This window comes from Carassius gibelio, chromosome B5 (assembly GCF_023724105.1).
Source record: "Carassius gibelio isolate Cgi1373 ecotype wild population from Czech Republic chromosome B5, carGib1.2-hapl.c, whole genome shotgun sequence".
Classification (NCBI taxonomy): Eukaryota; Metazoa; Chordata; class Actinopteri; order Cypriniformes; family Cyprinidae; genus Carassius; species Carassius gibelio.
In genome coordinates this window covers 35,253,579-35,273,830 of record NC_068400.1, presented here as the reverse complement: position 1 = coordinate 35,273,830, position 20,252 = coordinate 35,253,579, and the positions used below count along the sequence as shown (strand labels likewise).

The 20,252-nt window shown below is 38.9% G+C and overlaps 2 protein-coding genes across 6 annotated transcripts; one reads left to right on the top strand and one right to left on the bottom strand.

Moving 5' to 3' along the window:
• Positions 1 to 60: 60 nt before the first annotated feature.
• stk36 (serine/threonine kinase 36 (fused homolog, Drosophila)) lies at positions 61 to 10,714 on the top strand. 5 transcript variants are annotated; one of them, XM_052556445.1, is made up of 21 exons: positions 254 to 771; positions 1,271 to 1,411; positions 1,734 to 1,811; positions 2,145 to 2,275; positions 2,471 to 2,720; positions 2,956 to 3,049; positions 4,000 to 4,166; positions 4,476 to 4,645; positions 5,169 to 5,310; positions 5,389 to 5,508; positions 5,593 to 5,769; positions 5,919 to 6,010; positions 6,247 to 6,310; positions 6,447 to 6,557; positions 6,723 to 6,797; positions 7,612 to 7,729; positions 7,825 to 7,951; positions 8,067 to 8,241; positions 8,363 to 8,974; positions 9,089 to 9,697; positions 9,970 to 10,714. In XM_052556445.1, the coding sequence occupies exons 1-21, from the start codon at positions 685 to 687 to the stop codon at positions 10,087 to 10,089; spliced, it is 3,660 nt and encodes a 1,219-aa protein (XP_052412405.1). In that variant the 5' UTR covers positions 254 to 684; the 3' UTR covers positions 10,090 to 10,714. The 5 variants fall into 5 exon arrangements, with proteins under 5 accessions (XP_052412401.1, XP_052412405.1, XP_052412402.1 ...); XM_052556441.1 differs by having other exon boundaries at positions 61 to 771; positions 8,363 to 9,697; XM_052556442.1 differs by having other exon boundaries at positions 255 to 771; positions 5,635 to 5,769; positions 8,363 to 9,697.
• A 1,231-nt stretch (positions 10,715 to 11,945) lies between these two features.
• Positions 11,946 to 18,299, bottom strand: atf5a (activating transcription factor 5a). The gene is made up of 4 exons (XM_052556449.1): positions 17,582 to 18,299; positions 15,797 to 16,042; positions 14,253 to 15,465; positions 11,946 to 14,027 (listed from the first exon to the last, which is right to left on the bottom strand). The coding sequence occupies exons 2-4, from the start codon at positions 15,936 to 15,938 to the stop codon at positions 13,841 to 13,843; spliced, it is 1,542 nt and encodes a 513-aa protein (XP_052412409.1). The 5' UTR covers positions 15,939 to 16,042; positions 17,582 to 18,299; the 3' UTR covers positions 11,946 to 13,840.
• Positions 18,300 to 20,252: the final 1,953 nt, after the last annotated feature.

Here is a 20,252-nt window from a genome sequence, read left to right as displayed (position 1 = left end):
CTGTGTGAACGAGTGCTGTTGTTAGGACGCCAATGAGTTGTTAAGTTAAGGCCCCCTTAGTGACAGGAGTGAATGAGGACATAAACGCATCGCCTGATCAAATTGATCTTAGTCGGGCAACTTATCTCGTATAAGTCATACATCTATCAAGAAATTAATATGTCAAAATAATAATAAAAAAATTAATGTATACTTTAAAATATACAAGTTAAAGTACGTTATTGAATTTTGTTGTAACTTTTGTAAGGGCTTCTGCTTGTAAGCCGCCACGTTGCTAGGCGCTTTTTGTTTTTGTTCGTCTGGACAGCAGCGCACGTCAAAGTTTCTGAAGTTTGTTCTACATTTACTGTATAATCGTATTGCTGTTCAGACACAAGTTGTTTTTGATGAAAGTTACTTGTACTAGTACTATATCCGATTTTAGCTTCGGGAGTATGGTTCGTTAAATAGACGTTGTTCTGCAGTTGTCGTACGTTTCACATGAAGTCAGTTTTAGAAAAAACACACACTAGCTAGCTTAGCCTAGTTTGCCATGCTTTCTTTATATTATTCAATTGCGAAACAAGACTTTGGGAGAAAACTGCATAAGTGATATGCGTACGTGTGTCCACTTTATACTGACTTGTACTAGCTTTTTACCTGAAAAGAAACCGGACTGTTCCTCTGGTCAAGGCTTCCTCGTTGATGATGGATCAGTACCATATTTTGGAGGTTATCGGGGAAGGGTCTTTCGGCCGAGTGTACAAAGGCCGCAGGAAGTTCAGCGGCCAGGTGAGCACTGCATCCACGATGGCAGAAATGAGCTTTGTTTGTTTGGAATTTCATTTTTCTCTCTCTCTGTGTGTGTGGGTAAATGTGTGACACAACAGCATTCCCTCCAAATAAGTCAAATCTCATTTGGAAAAAAACGAACAGAAAAACCTGCGTTCATCGCCTTAGAACTTCTGTTAGCCAATCAGAATCAAGCATTTTAGGATCTCGTGTTATAAATTTTAACAATTTGCTGGTCACTTCGTTAGAATGTTTAATTTTTTTACGATAAATGTAAATTAGGCTTCAGGTTTTGGATTTGTTTTCTCTACATTCAAGTCAACCATCCCCCCCCCCCCCCCCCCCCCTTAACTACACATTTAAAAACATGTCTCCATGAAACTAAATAAAAAAAAACAAATAATAGATATAATAATAAAAACTGACTTTATTAAAGACAGAGTCTCTCTCTCTCTCTCTCTCTCTCTCTCTGTCTAATACAACCCTTTTTATTTTGTAGGTTGTGGCTCTGAAGTTCATTCCCAAAGTTGGCCGCTCAGAGAAGGATCTGCGCAGTTTGAAAAGAGAGATAGACATCATGAGGGGGCTTAAACATCCCAACATAGTGCTGCTTTTAGACAGCTTTGAGACAGAGAGGGAGGTATGATTGCCACAACCTACTCCCAAGTCATGTTACACTTTCCACTGTTGCATCTCTGTTCCATGATCCGGTGCTTCTGGTATAACGGCTTGTTGAAATGAAACATAGCTCCCAGGGTTCACAGTTTTCACATTCAAATCTCTAGGGAATAATTCTCGTTGGCAAAATGTAGTTTATGTGTAGACGTTAGGATATTGGCATTGATACAAATGCAGTTAACTTGTGATCGTCCCATAAAATGTGTAACTGAAAAAATATCAGTAAAAAAAAAAAACTTGAATTGGTGTCAGAGGGATAATTAGAGCATGTATTCCTCTGACAGGTTGTGGTGGTGACTGAGTATGCAGAGGGTGAGCTGTTTCAGATCCTGGAGGATGATGGGAGTTTACCTGAGAATCAGGTACATCAGTGGTCAGTCACACAGGAACTGACAGCCCAATTTATTAAATTAGATTTATTTCTTGGTGGTGTATAAGTTATAACTATCTAAGACCTGGTTTACATTTGATAGCTTAAGACTTTAAAAGCTACTAATATAATCATTGATCCATATGATAGTAAATATATATATATATATATATATATATATATATATATATATATATATATATATATATATATATATATATATATATATAATATTATTTTTATTTTTTATTTTTTATTTTTTTTTTTGCTGCTTAGACCTTTTAACTGGGACACCCTCAACTGCTAACCTGTTATTTTATTGTAGGTGCGTGAAATAGCCTGCCAGCTTGTTTCTGCCCTGTATTATCTGCACTCCCATCGCATTTTGCACCGTGACATGAAACCACAGAACATCCTGCTGGGAAAAGGAGGAGTAGTAAAGCTCTGTGACTTTGGGTTGGTGTTACCAATTGGTGCAAATACACGTTCAAACTACTTTATATTTATATTTCAACAGCTAAAATAGCAATGGCTGCTAGTTTTCGAGGGAAGATAATGTTGGGCATCTCTGAAATTAATCTAAATTTCATCTCAAATGTTAGCACAGTGGTGTTACGTTCTCTTGACTCTTTTTTTTCTCTTGACTCTCAGATTTGCACGTGCCATGAGTGTGTCCACCTTGGTGTTGACTTCTATTAAGGGGACACCTCTATACATGTCTCCGGAATTAGTGGAAGAGAAACCCTATGACCACTCAGCTGACCTTTGGTCTCTGGGCTGCATCCTCTATGAGCTCCACACGGGGGCGCCTCCGTTCTACACCAACTCCATCTTTCAGCTGGTGCAGCTTATAGTGCGAGATCCAGTGAAATGGCCAGAGAACATGAGCCAAGACTGCTTGGTATGGAGTAGTTGACTTTTCACACGAACACCTTTTGACTCGGTTTTACACCAAATTAACCTGATTTTGTGTTGGCACAGATATATATAAAAAAAAGATAGAATAAAGTATAAGTGTTACTTTATGTCAGTATGTCCTGGTTTTGGTTATGTTAAGTGATATATATAATAAAAGTGTAATATAGTACAGAATTTCAAATCCCTAAATTTTCTGTCTGTGGGTTCCCTTAATGTAGAGTTTTCTGAAGGGATTGCTAATGAAAGACCCAGAGAAGAGGTTGTCATGGCCTGACCTGCTTCATCACCCTTTTGTTGCAGATGGAGTCTTAAGTGAGGACTATTTAGTGTTTTATCCTTCTAAGAAATAGTATTTTCCTGTGTACACACATGCACACACACACACATACATACATATATATTTATATAGCTTGTATAAATAATAATTTAACTAAAATAAAGAATTACAATAAAAGCAAATATATATATAGTTTTGTGTGTGTGTGTGTGAATTTGCTTTTATTTTTATACTTTGTTTTCATTTTTATTTTATTTAAATTATTATTATTTTAATTTTAGTGCTAGAACATAAACTAAACAAAAAACTAGAAATGTTACTTTGGGACCTAATTAAATAGAAATCCAGTTTTAAGTCGCAGGGGTATATTCTTAGGAATAGCCAAACAAAACAAAAAAAAAACATTGTGTGGGTCAAAATGATCCCTTTTTCTTTTATGCCAAAAATCATTAGGATATTAAGTAAAGATCATGTTCCATAAAGATATTTTGTAAATTTCCTACCGTAAATATATCAAAACTTAATTTTTGATCACTTATATGCATTGCTAAGAATTCGTTTGGACAACTTAAAAGGTTAATTTCCTCAGTTTTTAGGTTTTTTTTTGCACTCTCAGATTCCAGATTTTCAAATGGTTGTATCTCTGCCAAATATTGTCCGATCCTAAAAAAACTTACATCAATGTAAAGCTTATTTATTCAGCTTGATGTATCTCAATCTAAAGACAGGTTTTGTTTTTCAGGGTCACATTTAAATTTTATTTAATTTAAGCTTTATTTCAATTAACATTTAAGTAGTTTTAGTTAATAATAAATACACTTATCAATGTGATTTATGATGCAGTCCTCTTAAAATGTAACTAATTAAACTAATAAAATATGATACAATTTAAATCATACATTTTACATGATCTACATCAGTATATCTCAGAAGGAGACCATTGGAATCTATCTAACTTATTCTGTCATGTTGTGTGCTCTGGTAGTGGTGTCAGATGAGGGTTCAAGCAACCCCCTGACAATCCCAGCCAGCCCCGACCTCCAGGCCCTGAAACACCAGCAGGCTGCTGAGAAGACAACGGCACGCAGCGGAGAGGGCAAACTACTGCGCAAAGCTCGAGAGCTTCGGGAGAAAGAGAAGATTAACAGACGGGTAAACTCATACTACATCTGGGAACGACAGCTCGCATAAACAAAGAAGTTTGTCTTTGTTAGTTTTCTCTGTTAAAGGGTTGTGGCTCCCTCTGTGATTCCTTTCTAATTTCTTCAATTTTCGCAGTCAAATTAACTTGATGTAAATGAAATCAATGCTATTGTTGGTGACATTTGTGCAAATTTGAGACCAAATTTGACTGTTTACTTTATTACAGCATATGGAGAAAATGTGCCTGAGAGGTGCTTTGAATGTATCTGTTTCTGTGGAAGTGATATAATAAAACTGTGTTGGGTCTTGGTTTACTAGGAGATTGCGAGTGGAAGTGCTGCGCGCACCAGTCAGACACGCTGTAAGACAGCTTCTGCTGGAGGAGCCCCCACCACTGGCCACTCATTGGGCAGCACCTTTTCAGTGCATCAAAATTCATCTCAGCCAGCAACCAATCGGCATCAAGCAAATGACAACAGTGTTACCAGGTAGTATTTCCAACTAGAATTTGAATTTGAAACCCTCAACTTAAAATGGGCATATTAACAATGCTGCTGTGACAGTGAAAATAATGTTTTGACTGGAGTGAAGGAATGAATATATTATAAAACCAAATGTAGGGAACTAAAATAGTCCAAAACCTGTTTAAACCAAGGATAAAAGATATTGTGAGGAATCCTATTTCTAAAAACTATAAACACATGGCGAATGCTTTATTAAACGTGAATGTATGTCATAAAACTAGCCAACATAAAATAATTCTTAATTGCCCTCTTCCCCTTGTTCTTTGCTTTGTAAGATAAACCAGAAAAAAATAACTTTTTTTTTTGTGTGAGTTTTGTGAATACAAATTTGCTTATTGTTTTGTTTCCAAAATGAATTATACAGAATATATGTTTTTTATTATCGTCTGTAGAATGTTGGCTCTGTATCTGCCATGTAATAACCTGTGATGTTGATATGGCAATAAATACTGTAATACAACATCCCCATGTTCCTTTTTGTTTTTAGAGTGCGCTCAGCTCCTCATAAAGGCCAGATCAGTAGAGACTATGAGAGGGAGTTCCCTTCGGTTGAGGTGGGACCCAGGCAGGTTCTGAAGCACCCTGGACACGCACGGACCAGTCTGGCTTCTGTCAGGATGGACAGTGAGGTTGTTGCTTTTAATAACGAAACAATTATTAATACAATTTATATACAATAAAATAATATAACACTGTTCATCCTGCAGGAAAAAGATATCGATAGTGATTCTGAGTGGCAACGATTTATTGAATTAAGTTATCAGGGCCCTGTAAACGCTTCCATTCTTCAGAGGTTAAAGACCAAGCTGCTTGTAACCAAAAACCAGGTAACGTTCTGTTAAATGTCACAAGACATTTGAAAGTGGTAAGTGAATGTGAATTAGTGTTTAAAGACTCACTGATCTGTCCAGCTGTTGGTCAGGAAGGGTTTAGAGGACTCTTTAACTCTACAGCCACTACAGATCCTCAGGAACATTGTTCAGAGCTGTCAGTCTGGTGATGTTGAAACACTGGGAAAAGAGTTGGAACTGCCTCATCTACTGTTCGGTCTGACTGAAGACATCCTGAACAATCCAGATCTAATGCAGGTCGGAAAAATGCACACACCGTTTATCTTTAGAGGGCACTAAAATGAATCTATATATTAAGGATTGATTGTGAAATAAAAATTTTCTTTTCATAATTGAATCTGTGGGACCTCATTCTTGATTTCTGACTGGTTGTTTTTTTGCTCAAGGAGTCTCAGGGTGAGACTGTATTGGGAGATCTGATGAATGTGCTCATAATGTACCTGGAAAAGAGCCCAGGCTGGGAGATAAAGCCAAGAAGGTATGGATTTATGAATTGTTTTTAATGTACACTTCAAATCCACTTCCCCGCCACACTGACATTGTTTTTACTTTCATTACTTCAGTAAATCAGTTTTTCCCTTATTTAAAGTGAAAGAATATTTAAGTGTTAATTAGAGAACTCTTTGTTTGGCTGTTGTTATCCCAACTGCTGCTGGGCTTGTAGTGAAATTTGAATCTCACTGTTATTTTATGAAAAATATTTTCTCTCATCAGAGCTGAGGATCTCTGTCAGCTATTTATATCGGTATTTCTCTGTCGAGAGCCAAAACGTTCAGCGGTAAGTGTCTCTAGCTGAACGATTCTCTCTCTAGTTTGCGCAAATGCACTTTTAAACTGGAAAAATGAAGTACAACAATCGTAGGATGTCTAGTTTCATTTGCATTACAATTGTGATTTTGTGGTCTCTCCTACAGCTTTTGGCAACAGCAGTCTTAACCTTGTTCACTCGCCGGGGTATATCTGTGAATGTCAGTGTGGAAAGGCTTACTGCCTTTTTGGGGAATATTTTGACAGACACAGCAGAGGTACAGTTTCATTATTTATACTGTGAATAAGGGTTAACTCTGTTTGGAGTAATTAATGTCACTGATGTGATGAAATCCAGTGTAGTCATTCCCTACTCCCTTTCTCTCTCTGTCTTTTCCTCTCCCCCTCCCACCATCTGTCTGCTCTCTCTCCCGTTCGTATAGGCACATAACCCCTTACCTGCAGGCTGGGGCATGTGTGATGGCCTTCTGTCACTGATTCTCCACAGACTATCTGAGGTAATTCCCCTCAGATTAATTCGCTTCAAATCTGTGCGTTGTTGTTTCAATGATCAGTTTGTCCCATTAATTGATTTTCGAATGTTTCATATTAAATCTACAAATAACGACACCAGTTGAAGCCTCAGCTGATTAGCATCCAACAATGCTATTTACAGATATAGGGAAAAAATGTGTAACTTAACTTTTTTTAACAGCTGTCCATTCTTCAGATGTTGGGTTTAACAATGAATGTATATGTACTTACATTATATAATATCCAAATAAATTACAAAATGTGATTATTATTGGTCAGATATAAATATTGCTGTAATATATAATTATCATTTAATTGTTATTAGTTATTTAGTTAATTCATAAATAAATCAGCAACTAAAATCAGTTCGCTATATTGCTTATGGGACACTTAAACATAAAACATAATCTGTATCACTCTAAAAACTGTCACTGTAAGTCATATCTATAGTGTTAAAGTCAAAATAAAATGGAAATGGACTTTTTTTCTGTTTTGTGCCATAAATCCCATATGAATTAATTATAGAAAGAAAAAAAATGTAAAAGGGTATTTTTTTCCTATTTATTGGCATTTGATTGAATTTTGAGATGTGGACATTGCACTAAAACTGAATGCGAGCTTGACTGTCTGTAGCTTCACCAGAAAATTAAGTTATAAAAATTTGATTGAAAATGATATGCTCATGCATGAATCAGTCTTTCACAGTCGATAATATGCATTTACAAAATAGATGATTTTTCTTTTCGTGCTGACTTTAATATGCTTTCTAATTATAATTTTTATTTTCGCTGATGAAAGAGTGAAAGCCGCCTACTGCTTGACTTTAAGGACTCGGAGCTTTGGCTCTGCTTGTGGGCTAAAGTGAATGCCTCTCTGGAAAACACAACATCACAGAGTTGCCATTTCTCTCCTAATGGTACTGAGCATCGAGAATATTCACTCATTTCTGTATTGCAGCTTTAATATAGCAGTAATGTAATAACATACATTTGTCTCTGTTTTTTCGTGCAGGTCTGTATGTGTTCCTTTCTCTCGCTTTATTGGTTTTCTCCAGTGATCCGTATTACTGTGTGGCTTTCCTGTCAGATAACTCCTCAAACTGCTCCTCTGCCCTCGGCCACCTTCTCACCACCAATTGGTGAGCTGCAAACATTGCCTTTATAACTTACTAATGGTGTCAAATAGAGTTTGTTTGTATATTAGTGTTTATTTGAAGTGCATTTACAGTGCATTTCTCATTTAATACTTCACAGCAGCGCTTCATTGCTTGAGTGTGGTCTTTTCTGGGGTGACTCAGAAATAAACAGCCTATCAGTGATGAGCTGTCATCTTCTCTGCATCCCCTTCTCTCTGGAGTTACCCTTAGAAAAACTTCTTTCTGTTCTCCAATCGTATCAAAGCTCAAATATTGTGGCCGGTCTACTTAAGGTATGGTTTTATGAAGTACTACAAAAGTTTTTTCAGATGGCTGATGTGTCTTTCCATTGGAATATCAGAAATGTAATTATTGTGTTTATTTATTTTTTTGCTGACTTGTCTTCTCGTTCAGATGATTCAAACTCTTCCCGTTGCCCTGGTGGAGCTTCCGTTGTGTCTTCTTAATCGTCTGCTGGTATCTGACCCGCAGCACACTGCTCCATGCCTTATCACTGCAGCCCAGGCCTCCGCTTTCCTCCCTTACAGCACAGAAGGCTCAGACAATGGAGCAGACCACACTCAGAATCAACTTAACCACTTCGGGAATGGTGTGGAGCGAATTAAGAGCAATGGAATCACGAAGAAAACCAAGATCGATCATATCAAAAGTGACATCAAATCAAAGAAGAGGTTAGAGCGGCTCAAAGGCAACATAGATGATTCCATAAAGACGCAATACCAGCCATCCAGAAACAAGACTGAGAAAATCAGAGAGGTCCAACCAAAAACCAAACCATATCCACAGAACACCATGGAACAACTTAGAGACAAAACAGAGCAGCATAGTTGTATAGAGGAGCTCATGGACAGTTTGGAGATCCATGGCAGTTCTGCAGGACGTTTCCAAGACCTCTCGCCTCAGCCAGGTTGCAGCATCAGCTGGCTCATAGACAGTCTGGAGGAATTAAGAAGTTGTGATCACCCCAAGATCTCCACGGCTACAATTCGATCTTCACCAGAAGAGGTCAGAACAGCAGGTTCTCTTTTGGCTGTTCTGTTACAAAGTGAACTTCTCAGTGGTTGTGCAGTGGAACTCCTTATCCTTCTCTCCCAACTAACACGTCATCTCACCCATCAGACTTCCTTCGTTCTTCTTGTCGAAACCACCCAACTGCAGTTTGCGTTGCGCCACCACGATGATGGAATCCGAGCGGCCTGCTGTGGCTTCCTCGGCTCAGCTGTCAGGCAGGTCATTGGTCAATCAAAATTTGACTTATTCCAAGATCTGATAGGTTGCTTATGTGATCCTGCTCCGTCCGTTCGTAGGACAGCCTGCAAGGCGGTGGGAAACTGGCTGAGCGTAATGGGAAAAACCAATCAAACTCTTTCTAATAAAGGTTTCAAGAACACGACTGACGTTAATGCCTTGTCAGTACAAGACAGAATGAGGAGGACACCAGCAATGGAAGGTGTCAGACATAGTGAGAGAGAGTTATGGATGGAGCTTGCCATAGGAGCTGCCAGTCCCCTCGTTTCTCTGCTGTCAGATGCTGATAATGTCATTCGACAGCATTGCTGTGGGGCTCTGGCTAACCTGGCTGCTTTTGGCGGAGGGGATGGAGCACTTCTCAATGCAGATGCTCCAGGCATGATCCTCCAAACTGCCTGTAATGATTCCCATCATGCAGTGCGACGGGTGGCTGTGGCCACTCTGCGTGTGTTTAGCCAACAAAACACATTACTTCAGGTAAGAGCAGTGTGAATCAGTTTAGAGGTTTGGGTAGTTGTGGTGTACGTTACATTTTCATAAAGTATATGGTTGTGCAAAGAGTGCAGTTCTTGGCAGATTGTATTTAAACACTGAATGAAAATGAATGTAGAGCTGCTTTTGTGCTGTATTGCATCATTTTGACAATTGTGCAAAAAAAAAAAACAAAAAAAAAACTGAAAGACAGACAAAGCTGGTAAAAAAAAAAATCCTTACTGTCATTTTCATATTTTCTCCTTCCTTTCCTCAAGGCTCTGAGGTCTCTAGATGCAGGAAGAAAACTCAGTCACACATCCCAAAGCTCTTTATTTCAGAGAGATTATCAATGGCTTGTCAGCAAGTTGGACAGCTCGACTGAAGGAAAAACATAAACATCAGCCTCATAGTTTGTGTGAAAGAGAGCGGATGTAATTTCACATTATTCAAATATGAATAGATTGCTGCGTCTGTGGCTAGAAAAGCTTTTTTTTGCCTGTATTTATTTGATCTGTGATCAAAAGAGTTTGAATATGGATTCTGAGAAAATGGCATTAACTCAAACATCCCCCCCAAAATAGACATTATATCTTAGATTTAAATTTACATTTATATACATTTCACATGTAATGTTTTTTTTATTATTATTCAACGAATGTTTGCATTTTTGATTCACACACGTATATTTAAGACGTTGATGAAGATGTTAAGATGTTTGCTCGTTTTTTTCTGTATATAAAAACAAAACTGCACTTGTGTTTTTTTATGATGTAACTATTTTGCAGCCTTAATTGTTTGTATTTATTATTTCCTACTATTTTAAATAAATTTAGTCCAGCTCATAAAATACATGGTATCTATGTATCGAAAAAAATCCTAAAACATATATTGTAATGACGTAAATTAAAGTCTTTACGGGGGATACACTTGTGATATTCGGATTTCATTAGTCAGATTCTTATTTTGTTGTTTCCATTATACAAATCCTTAAATTAATAAACAGAATTTCATTTAAAAAAATGTGTCTGTCGTGTCTGTCTTACGTGTGATTTTTGTTTTTGCGCTTTTTTTTTTTGTTACTTGATAGATCGATTTTCCCTGTAAGTTTATGTTTTGTTTCTAAAATGGCTATTTTATCTGGGATTGAACGACCTAACGTACAAACTTTTTTTTACTTTCAAACGTGTTTGTCACAAGAAAAGGCATTTTGACGTGTATCCGAAGTATCCTGCTCCACCTTTAATTCGACCAACGTTTGCTTTTATGAAAGACGAATTATCTTAAATGATTATAATTTTAGATACATTTAAAAGAAACTTTCCAGTGAAAAATCTAGCCTACTAAACGAACACTGTGTGACTCATTATAGAACTTAAGCGCGAAAAGTAACTGCGTAGATTTGTTTCATTAATTAATTGTTGTAAAAACACTTAAAAACTTTATTTTACACATACTTAGACTGATAATTAACAAAAACATGAACGAAAGAGGAAAGTAAACTGTAGCGTTTAAATTAAATATAGTGTTTATAAGCTGATTATTCAGAAATGTCCTCTAAAATGACACTCGCTTGACATATTTATTGGTTAATTCAGTGGCCTATACGAGCGGTTTGATGATTTGTGATATGTTTTCGCCTTACAGCGTGTGTGTGTGAGAAAAAGGGAAATCAAGACTGTATTTAAACAGTTTGGTGAGAAGTAAGATAAGTGAACAATAAACATCAGGGCTGATCGGTGTTCAGAAACTATAAATAACCAGACCTGTTAAAATAGCCCAGAATTAACATTTGACAAGAGTAAAAATAGCGTCTTATTTTCCCCTATTCTGGGCTCCTTGAACATTTGGTTCTGCCTGGGTTCTTAATTAAATAAAAACACGTTAAAGTTTACTAAAGCTACTGTCATGACACAAAAGGCAGGAATGAAAATTACAGTTAATAATAAAACAAAAACGCAGATTTAAACACCCTGCATATAGCTAATTGTCGTGTGGGCTATTTTTTTCTTTTCTTTCGTCCTTCACACACACACGCGCGTAACTGACAGTGTGTGGAATCTTTTGAGTTTCCTTTTCTTCCACATCGGGCTTTAGTGCGGAGGGAATAGTTCTGCTCCATATATTTGGCTTTCAAAGCTGTAAACGATTTTCCGGCCAAACAAGGGATAAACTCTGTTTATCCGTTAAACTCAAGGTCTACCGATTAAGCTCTAAAAATCTCACATGAAGCCATCACTGCTAAATGCACTGCTGCTGACACAAATCACTTTATTTGAATTCAATGGAATAACAGGAAACACAAAGTACTTAATCGGAGACTATACATCGAAATGCCTCGTACAAAATGACTAGTCTTAGTATTATAGCTGGTGTAAACTCTTGGAAATCGTGTGCCTTCGTTTTAGGTTATTAAAAATAAAAAATAAATAAATAAATTCTCAACTTCACAAAATGACCGTACAACATAGCGCATAATTAGCTATATTTCATAAACATGATTGTATACCGCCTAGGAAAGCATATTTCAAGTCGATATGCTAAGCTCTCTCAGTATCTAGGTTGCTTATTTAGAGGGATTCAATTATATTTGAAATATTGCTACGTAGTAATGTACACACCACACATACGTAAAAAATGCCATAAAAAGGAAGAAAGAGGAAGAATAAAGAGGAACTAATCAAAGCCTGATTTGCAGCTGATTTCTTTGATGTTATTGTAATTGTGATTAATGCATGTCTCCTATTTGAGCAAGTAGAAAATCAGTCACTAGACAAGTACCAGAATAAAATCCTGAAACTGACTAAGTTGTAAACAGGAAAATCATAACATTTGTCAAAGACTGTGTATGGTCGCAAATGCAAAAAAAAAATCATAACTTTAGTAACTTCATTTACATCGTTGAAGAAATATTGCTAAGAAGCTGGGAAGTCTGCAATTCTAAAGCCACCACAATCATTTCAGTGATTATTAAAAAAAAGACATATCACTACAAAGATTTTACTTTCTGTCCCCCAACACACACTTGTACATTAGAGCAAACAAGCTTTATAAAATCACAAACCCTGATTGTAGTCGCAATAACAGCAGAGACATTGGGCCAAACAGCAGTTTGTGAATCAAATGCCACTCATTCACCTCTAATGAAACGTGTTTGCCAAGAGAATATAAAACAGGACTTCTTAAGCAAGAAAGACTTTTGAAGTAACATGTCATTCAGACGAAAGAAAAACAAACATTCTTTATAAAGAGCCATGAAATCTTCAGCATGCAAGAACAAAAATACAAGGAATCAACACACATAACATTATTAGGCAGTGCCACATCTTCAGCATCGAGTTACAAACTGACATACCTCCATGACTTTGGACATAAATCGTATACCTGAGCTGCAGGACTAATCTAAAATTGGGGATTCAAAAACGCATCATCAGGTTCGTTATTCCTGAGGGAAATTTATTTTCGAGAAGTGCTTCCCCTGAAACTCAATATACAAGAAACAGATTGCTTTAAATATCAGTGCTCATTCCTTAGTTAATAAATGGAAGGAAAAAAGGAACTACCAATGTTGTACTGATTGTGCATCATTAGTATTAGTACCACAAATGTTGAAACTGCTAAGAAATAAATAATAATAAAAAAAAACAGCCTCTGTATAAACTGAAATCAGTGCAGGTCATATGCGGAACTTGTGATATTACCTTACAGCCTTTTCTAAACAAATGAAAATGCGTTTCATTCGATCTTGCCTTATTCAGTGTTGATTTCTGTCTATCCTGAACAGTAAACGCTCTGTTGTTAAAGCTCATTTATGGAAACCAGAAGATGAGCCGTCTAGCCACTCTTGAGAAAAGTAAGAGAAAACAATCAAAAACGGCTGTTGTTACAGTCAAAGACATAATCACAGTGCATATTGACTGATTTGGAGTTATTTCTGAGAAGATGGATGTCTGTGCTGCAGCTGTTGATGGACTTTGTCAGTTTGTAACAAAAATCAAATGATTGAGTAACGTGCAATAGTACAACCTCCACCACATCTTAAAAAAAAAACACATTCAGTCAGAAAACATTCCAACTCAAATCTCCATTGCCTTTCAGACTGCTAACAATTCTACTTGCAGGACCATCGTCAGGTGGTCGAGCTTTTGGTCAGGCGCTGGTTTCCTGTTTGAGACGTTGGCTGCGGGCCTTGTACACCTCAATCAGGAGGTCTTTCACATACTGGATTTCTCGTTCCACCGATTCTGCCTTGTCCCGTAGCTCACGGTTTCTGCCCTCCAGACCATGAAGCTGTTCCTCCAACGTATCCAACTCTGCTCGCTTCCTTTGGCGATACCTGTTAAAAATTATAAATACACAGGATATTCAGTTGTACTTACAGAAGGTGTAGTCTTTTAAATTCCACAAGCAACTTCTTTCTTAATGCCCACAGGCACTGTAGTCTGAAGCATAATATTTTGTACTTTCATGACTTAAGTGTAACTTCAGAACCAAACCAAATTTTCTATGCTTATTTGTCAAGAATACAATTGACACCATTGTGATTTTGAAAGTACTCTACCTGTGAGCTGCAGTCTTGTTCTGGTCTCTCTTCTTCTGTTTCCGTTCACCATGGTTCACTTCGATTAGTGGCACCTCAAGGTCTGGTTTCACAATGCAGGGGTCTTCTTTCAGCACACAGACTCCTCTGGCACACGGGGACCCCATTTCAGGTCCGTGGCGGTCACCGCTCAGGCATTCGGGGCTTTGGTCTTCGAGAAAGCCACAGTGGAAGTTATGTTGCCGATGGATCTCTACGCTCTCCGCCTTGACTGGGTCATTGATGGCCCCAAGGAAGCTGTGGTAGGCCTCTTCTTGGGATGTACCTTGGAGGAAACAGCTTTCATTGGGTTCCGTCTTCCAGGGGATGTTCGCCTTCGCATCGCTAGCACCATTCTTGGCTTCGCCCATCATCTCCATCTCCGCACTTCCTCCTATGCCACTTAAATGGACTTCTCTGGTGCCGTACATCATCATTTCATCTTTCTTGTGGGGAATTTGAATGGATCCGTTAAAGTTGTACCCACCACCGCCGGCTTTGCTCGCACCAACAGCCTCTTCCGTGTAGCGGCAGTTCTTCTCTTCTTTGGGTAAAATGGCGCACCTCCTGATTTCCACTGCACTGCCGAGGCAGTACCCTTTGCCTACCACCCGCTCATCTTCAGCACAGCTGTAGCTCCCACCAGGTGCAACAGCTGAGTTACCTGAGGAATTTCCTTTGGAACTCCAGATGCTACTCTCGTAGCTGTCACCCACCCTTACCCCATCGGAAACTCTCTTGCGGCTGCAGACGTTGCTGTTGGGGCGGCTGCAACTGTAAGGGGCATGTCTAGGAATCTTGGTACGGCCAATGGGACCCCCACAAAAGCTCAGCAAGTCAAGTTCTCCAGTTGCCAGGGTAACAAGTAGAGGGCTGGTTTCAGATTGGTTGGAAGTAGAATATGATGCGTAGGGCAACTGGTAATACGATGGTGGACCAACTGCCGTTGGACCCTTGTCGCATTTGCCCAGTTTGGAGGCTTTTTCTGGGAGTGGGTCAGACAGGAAGTAATCCTCCAGCTGAGCAAGCTCCTCTTGCAGCAGAGAGGTCATGACCTCCAAATCTGAGGGCACCTGGATGTCATGCTGGAGGGGCGAGGGGGGAAGGGATGCATTGGGGGAGGGAGAGGAGTGAGGGGTTGGGAGGTAAGAGGAGAAATCTACTTCTTCCGTCATCCAGTCACTAAGACCATTACCTACGGGGAAAACAGAGGTCAACATGTTAATCACTGGCCTAGAGATCCAATTTAGCACAATTATTTAAACCAAATAAACAACTATACCAGTAGTATTTTAACAACCCGTTAAAAACAAGCAAACAATAAATAAATAAATAAATCGCATATCATCTTGCTTACTAAATCCAAAATGCGAATGGTAGCATTAAACTAGCATGTTATCTACCAATAATATAAAATAGATCCACGTTGGCAGTTTTACTCACTGTTCAAGGAGAACGAAATGTGCTGCAGTGCGGTGCCCACCTGAAACTGGGAAAAATAAAAAACTGTTTTCACTGCAACTCACCAATTAAGTGCTGGTTCTCCTCTGGCCCCTCCCCTCTGCGCCCCTCCGATTGGCTGTGGTTAGCCTGTGGGTGAGAGAGAGTGAGGGGGTCTGCCGGGCAGACGAGTAGAGTCTTCCAAATGGGTGCTGACATTGTCATCATCCTGTCCGTTGATCCTACGATTCAAACGTCCGAGCTTACAGTGCACAATAGTGAAGTTTGAGAGTTGAGCCACAGAAAACAGGGCTTGGTGTGCATTATGAAACCTAAAAAAAAAAGGGGGGGGGGATTATGATCAGGGAAGATGCGTTAAAACATTTCCTATGGAGGCTTCAGTGTATCTGGTATCGAGACGACATTATCACACCAACTGTGATTCTTCAGTTGCTAAAGTAGGATGGAGGAAAGGAAAAACAAAGGGGAAAAAAATCATCATGTCCTAGTTGGTGGGACATTCCATTCTAAACTTATCCTGGCTCTCCTAAAATATCTAAAAATATCTCCAACTGACCATAAATCCATATTTTTTTATAGTGTTAACCATGTGCGATGCAATGCAAATGGAGTAAAATTACTATAACCCCCCATTTCGTTACAGCATCAACTGAGACACACTGGTGATTAGCGGGGGACCAATTTAGAAAACTATCACTCTTCCATCCATCAAAGTCCCTTGTGCCCACTTAGGGGAGTTCTACTGAGATCCTAGAGAACCAGGCGAATGCTCTACTTGTAGGAAATTTATAAGCAGCCTAAAAATATAAGACACATACAAATGTAAAGCTTTTTCAGATCATATTTTGGAGCATGCCAATAATAAATCACAATATCAAGAATTTAAAAAAATATTTATTTTTTCATTTGAATGTATTTAGTGCTGATTTCTGAACTATCTTTTGTTTGATGCAATCTAAGGTGCCTTCAAATGCTCTAGTTAACTCTGCACCTGAACTGATGTCCAGTTTGTTTACAGTCTAAGGTCTGACACTGGAGAATATTTTATGCTGACAGAGTCATCCGAGACAACTTAAAAAAAAAAAACACGCAAATAGCAGAAATAAAAAGCTTTCCTCTCTTCTGCTTTTGCAATCAAGCAATATAAGTCATTTCTAGCAGCATGGCAGGTGCGTAGAGTGCAGACGTCTCTGAACTGGATGTCTGAACTTGGCCAGCACGTGGGTTACAATCTATGACGTAATGCGAAACCAAAGGAAGCAATTTTTCGTAGAAGCTTTAAAAACGACACATGCTTATTCGCAAAGTGGCACTTTTTTAAAGACAACAAAAAGCATCCTCTGCATGCAGCATGCAACAATACATTCATGTGTCAGATATTGCTGTAAAAATTGGCACAAAGAAAACATTTGCCAAGAAATAATGACAGAGGAACCTTTGTAGTCTCAGCACTATTGTTTAAACAGACAGCCAATGCATCGGTTTAACAAAGATAATCTCTCTATAAAAAAGTTGTTAAACAAGCAAGTCTCACTTTAAAGTGCGTAAAAAGAATAGTGTGTCAAAATAAACTGAACACGAGATAATGCCCATTAACTAGGTCAGACTGATTATTGTGGGATTATTCCTAAAGTTGAAAAACTACATAGCAACGAGCTGAAAGGAGTTTCTGAAACTTTTTCCAATAAGCAAGAAAGCAGTGTGTATAAAACTGCGCCTGAAGCATTGTTACAAGTGACAACACTCTGAACAACACTACGACAAAAGCAAAACACCTAAAAAGTACAAAGCCAAGAGACAAAACAACAAAAGCCCAAACAAAGGCACAAAAAGTAAGAAGTTGTACTTACTCCATTCTTGCTTAAATGTTTTGAGCTTGGGGTGCGTTGCAAGAGCAAAGCACGGCGTTTCTTTAGGATCGAAGACTACTAAATTAAAAAGCCATGTCTCCTTCGGAGTGTCTAGGACTGAAGTGCTGTTGGTCTTGCTTTGTTGTGATGGAGTTGATGACTGAGAATCGGCTAATTGAGTCAATGCATCAGGTCACCCACACCTAGCAACCAGCTGCGTCACACGGTCAGCCCCCAATGCTATAGATTCCTCCGCCCTATGGATGTATCGGTCGAGATAAATTTCACACTTCGGGCTGGCGAAAACGCCCACAAGAATTAGCACTCACTTTCTCAACGACTTCCGAGAAAACACAAAATCCCTCTGGCGCAACCTCCCAACTTAAAACTTACAACGAGTTTGAGGCTCTGAGAGAAGAATGTTTAATGAACGCGGCTGTTAGCGAGAGTTTGGATGATTGTCAAACAGTTGCGTTAACTGGTTATGCATAAAATATTTACATCATAACAAGCATAGCATACTCTCCCGTTCAAATATGTATTGTTTCACAGGGACTACTTGATTTCATCTAGCGAGGAAGAACACTTTTTGCTACCCAGGAGATACGTGGCTGTTGTTGCAGGTTAGTTGCATCAGCGCTTCAAGCTGCTAGCAGATTCGCCGGACGGACCGAACCAGTCGTGCAGCGATTGGCTGGAGAGGAACTGTTGTGTTCTCTCATTGGCTGCCGCCAGAGAGACGTTGCTTCCCAGTGGTCTACGGTTTTCCACTCTCCGTGCACATGTTTCACGTAAACATCCCGAGAGCAAATTCTGAAAGCGGTTAAACTTTCATGTCGCGGAAGGGCAGTTAACGGAACTTTACTGACAAAACATTGTAGCATTAGTTGTGGCATTTGCTGATAGGTACGCGTTTTAGACGTTTCCCTCTTTAAACGCCGTCCTTAGCGATTCAGTTGAATTGTAGCCTACAAAGTTCTGTATATCAAATTTTTTTATTTTCATTTAGACTGTAGGGTGATTCAGTTGTGTAATCTATACTTTGAAAATACTTTTACATTTGATAAGCAGACTTTTGCGTATGTTTATTATTAATATTTTATTTAATACCATATTTAACGTTACATGTTCGGTTAATTAACTGACACTGCAACTACTCAGAAGAGCTGTAAAAGCGTCTATAATGGTTTACATTAACTCGGTTTACATAAATGTAGTATTCGAATGTAGCGCGTGTAACAGGTGGCGTCTTTAATGTAATCATTTTTCATTTTAACATCAGCATTTCTACAGCTGCCCCTGAGAGAAGATGATGTTAAATTCACAAACACTATCTAGCTGGAGAAAGAAAAGAAATAGTCTTTAAGCTATTGTTTGCTATAGTTTGATAATTCCTTCTGAACTTCAGAAAACCACAGCATGCTGAGCTACTCAAGTCATGCGCGGTCACAGTGAGACGAGACAAATTACCCTCAAACTCAAAGTACATCTCGTTTAATTCCAGTTAATAGCGTTTTTTTTTCAAAGAATCAAGCTTTGTTTTCCCCCCTCAGCAAATCCTAAAGCTGATTGAAGGAGCTATGTCTTCCTGTTGCTATAGTAATAGCGAACACTGCCCCCTATTTTAGACATGTTTTCTGGTTGCTGTTGCCATGGGATTTGCAACGAGCGCTCTCGCTCTCTCTTTCGGCCCGTGTTTTTCAGTTTTGTCTCTGTTGAATTACATTTGACATTCACCGAAAAGTTACTTTAGTGTTTAACAAACAGAACTGCAACAAGTGTTTTTAAATAATCGGTTTAATTGAAATTACTTTTCTGCTATATTGTATCGACACGCCCTTTAGACCTCGCAGTCCGTGGTCCACACAAATGGCGTTTTTAGGATAAAACTTAGCTTTTTTGTTTATAAGGGGATATGTAATTAATCCGAGAAGCGCTAAACATCTCGCAAAGCATGGGAAAGGCCAACAAACAGAGAAAAGTTTAAAACAGTCAGGTGGAATATTGCTTAGATTTCAGCAGGAGCTAACGTCTTCCTCGACTGACGAGAATTTGATTTTATTTACACTTAATAGCCCTGCGTGAACCAAGGTGACACCTGGTTTCTCGAGGAGCAGTCAGAGAGCGACGGGATCAAAGAGGGGCTTCTGAAGGTACTGTGATACTGTAATTCCTCTTGTGAGTCGGCTCAGCCTCGCAGTTGTAGAAGTGAGGCCTGATGCAATCTTCGTGACCGCAGTCGTAACGTTGAAGAGATGGAGATAATAATGGTTGTTGAAGTGTGGGATCTCTCCCAGGAAAGCGCTGACTCTCCCAACTCGCCGTGTCTTAATTGGTCCGTGGGGGCGCCCTGTTTGCGCAAAGCGTGAGAGAAAGTCAGCAATACACACACACACACACACACACACACACACACACACACACACCTCAGACACCCCAGTGCTGTTGGGCCATCATACTTGAGTTTCTGTTTGTATTGAGATTTTTCCACTTTAAATGGCTGATGTTGCAAATAGAGATGTAGGTCCAGGCCGTGGAGACGTTAATTAATCACAGCTTTTGAGGATTAAAAACCCTGGTTGGAGTGATAAATCTGTTCCCCTCCCAAAATCCAGCAGTCCAAATGTGGAACAATTAAACTAAGCTCATTCAAACATAGGGTGCACGTTTC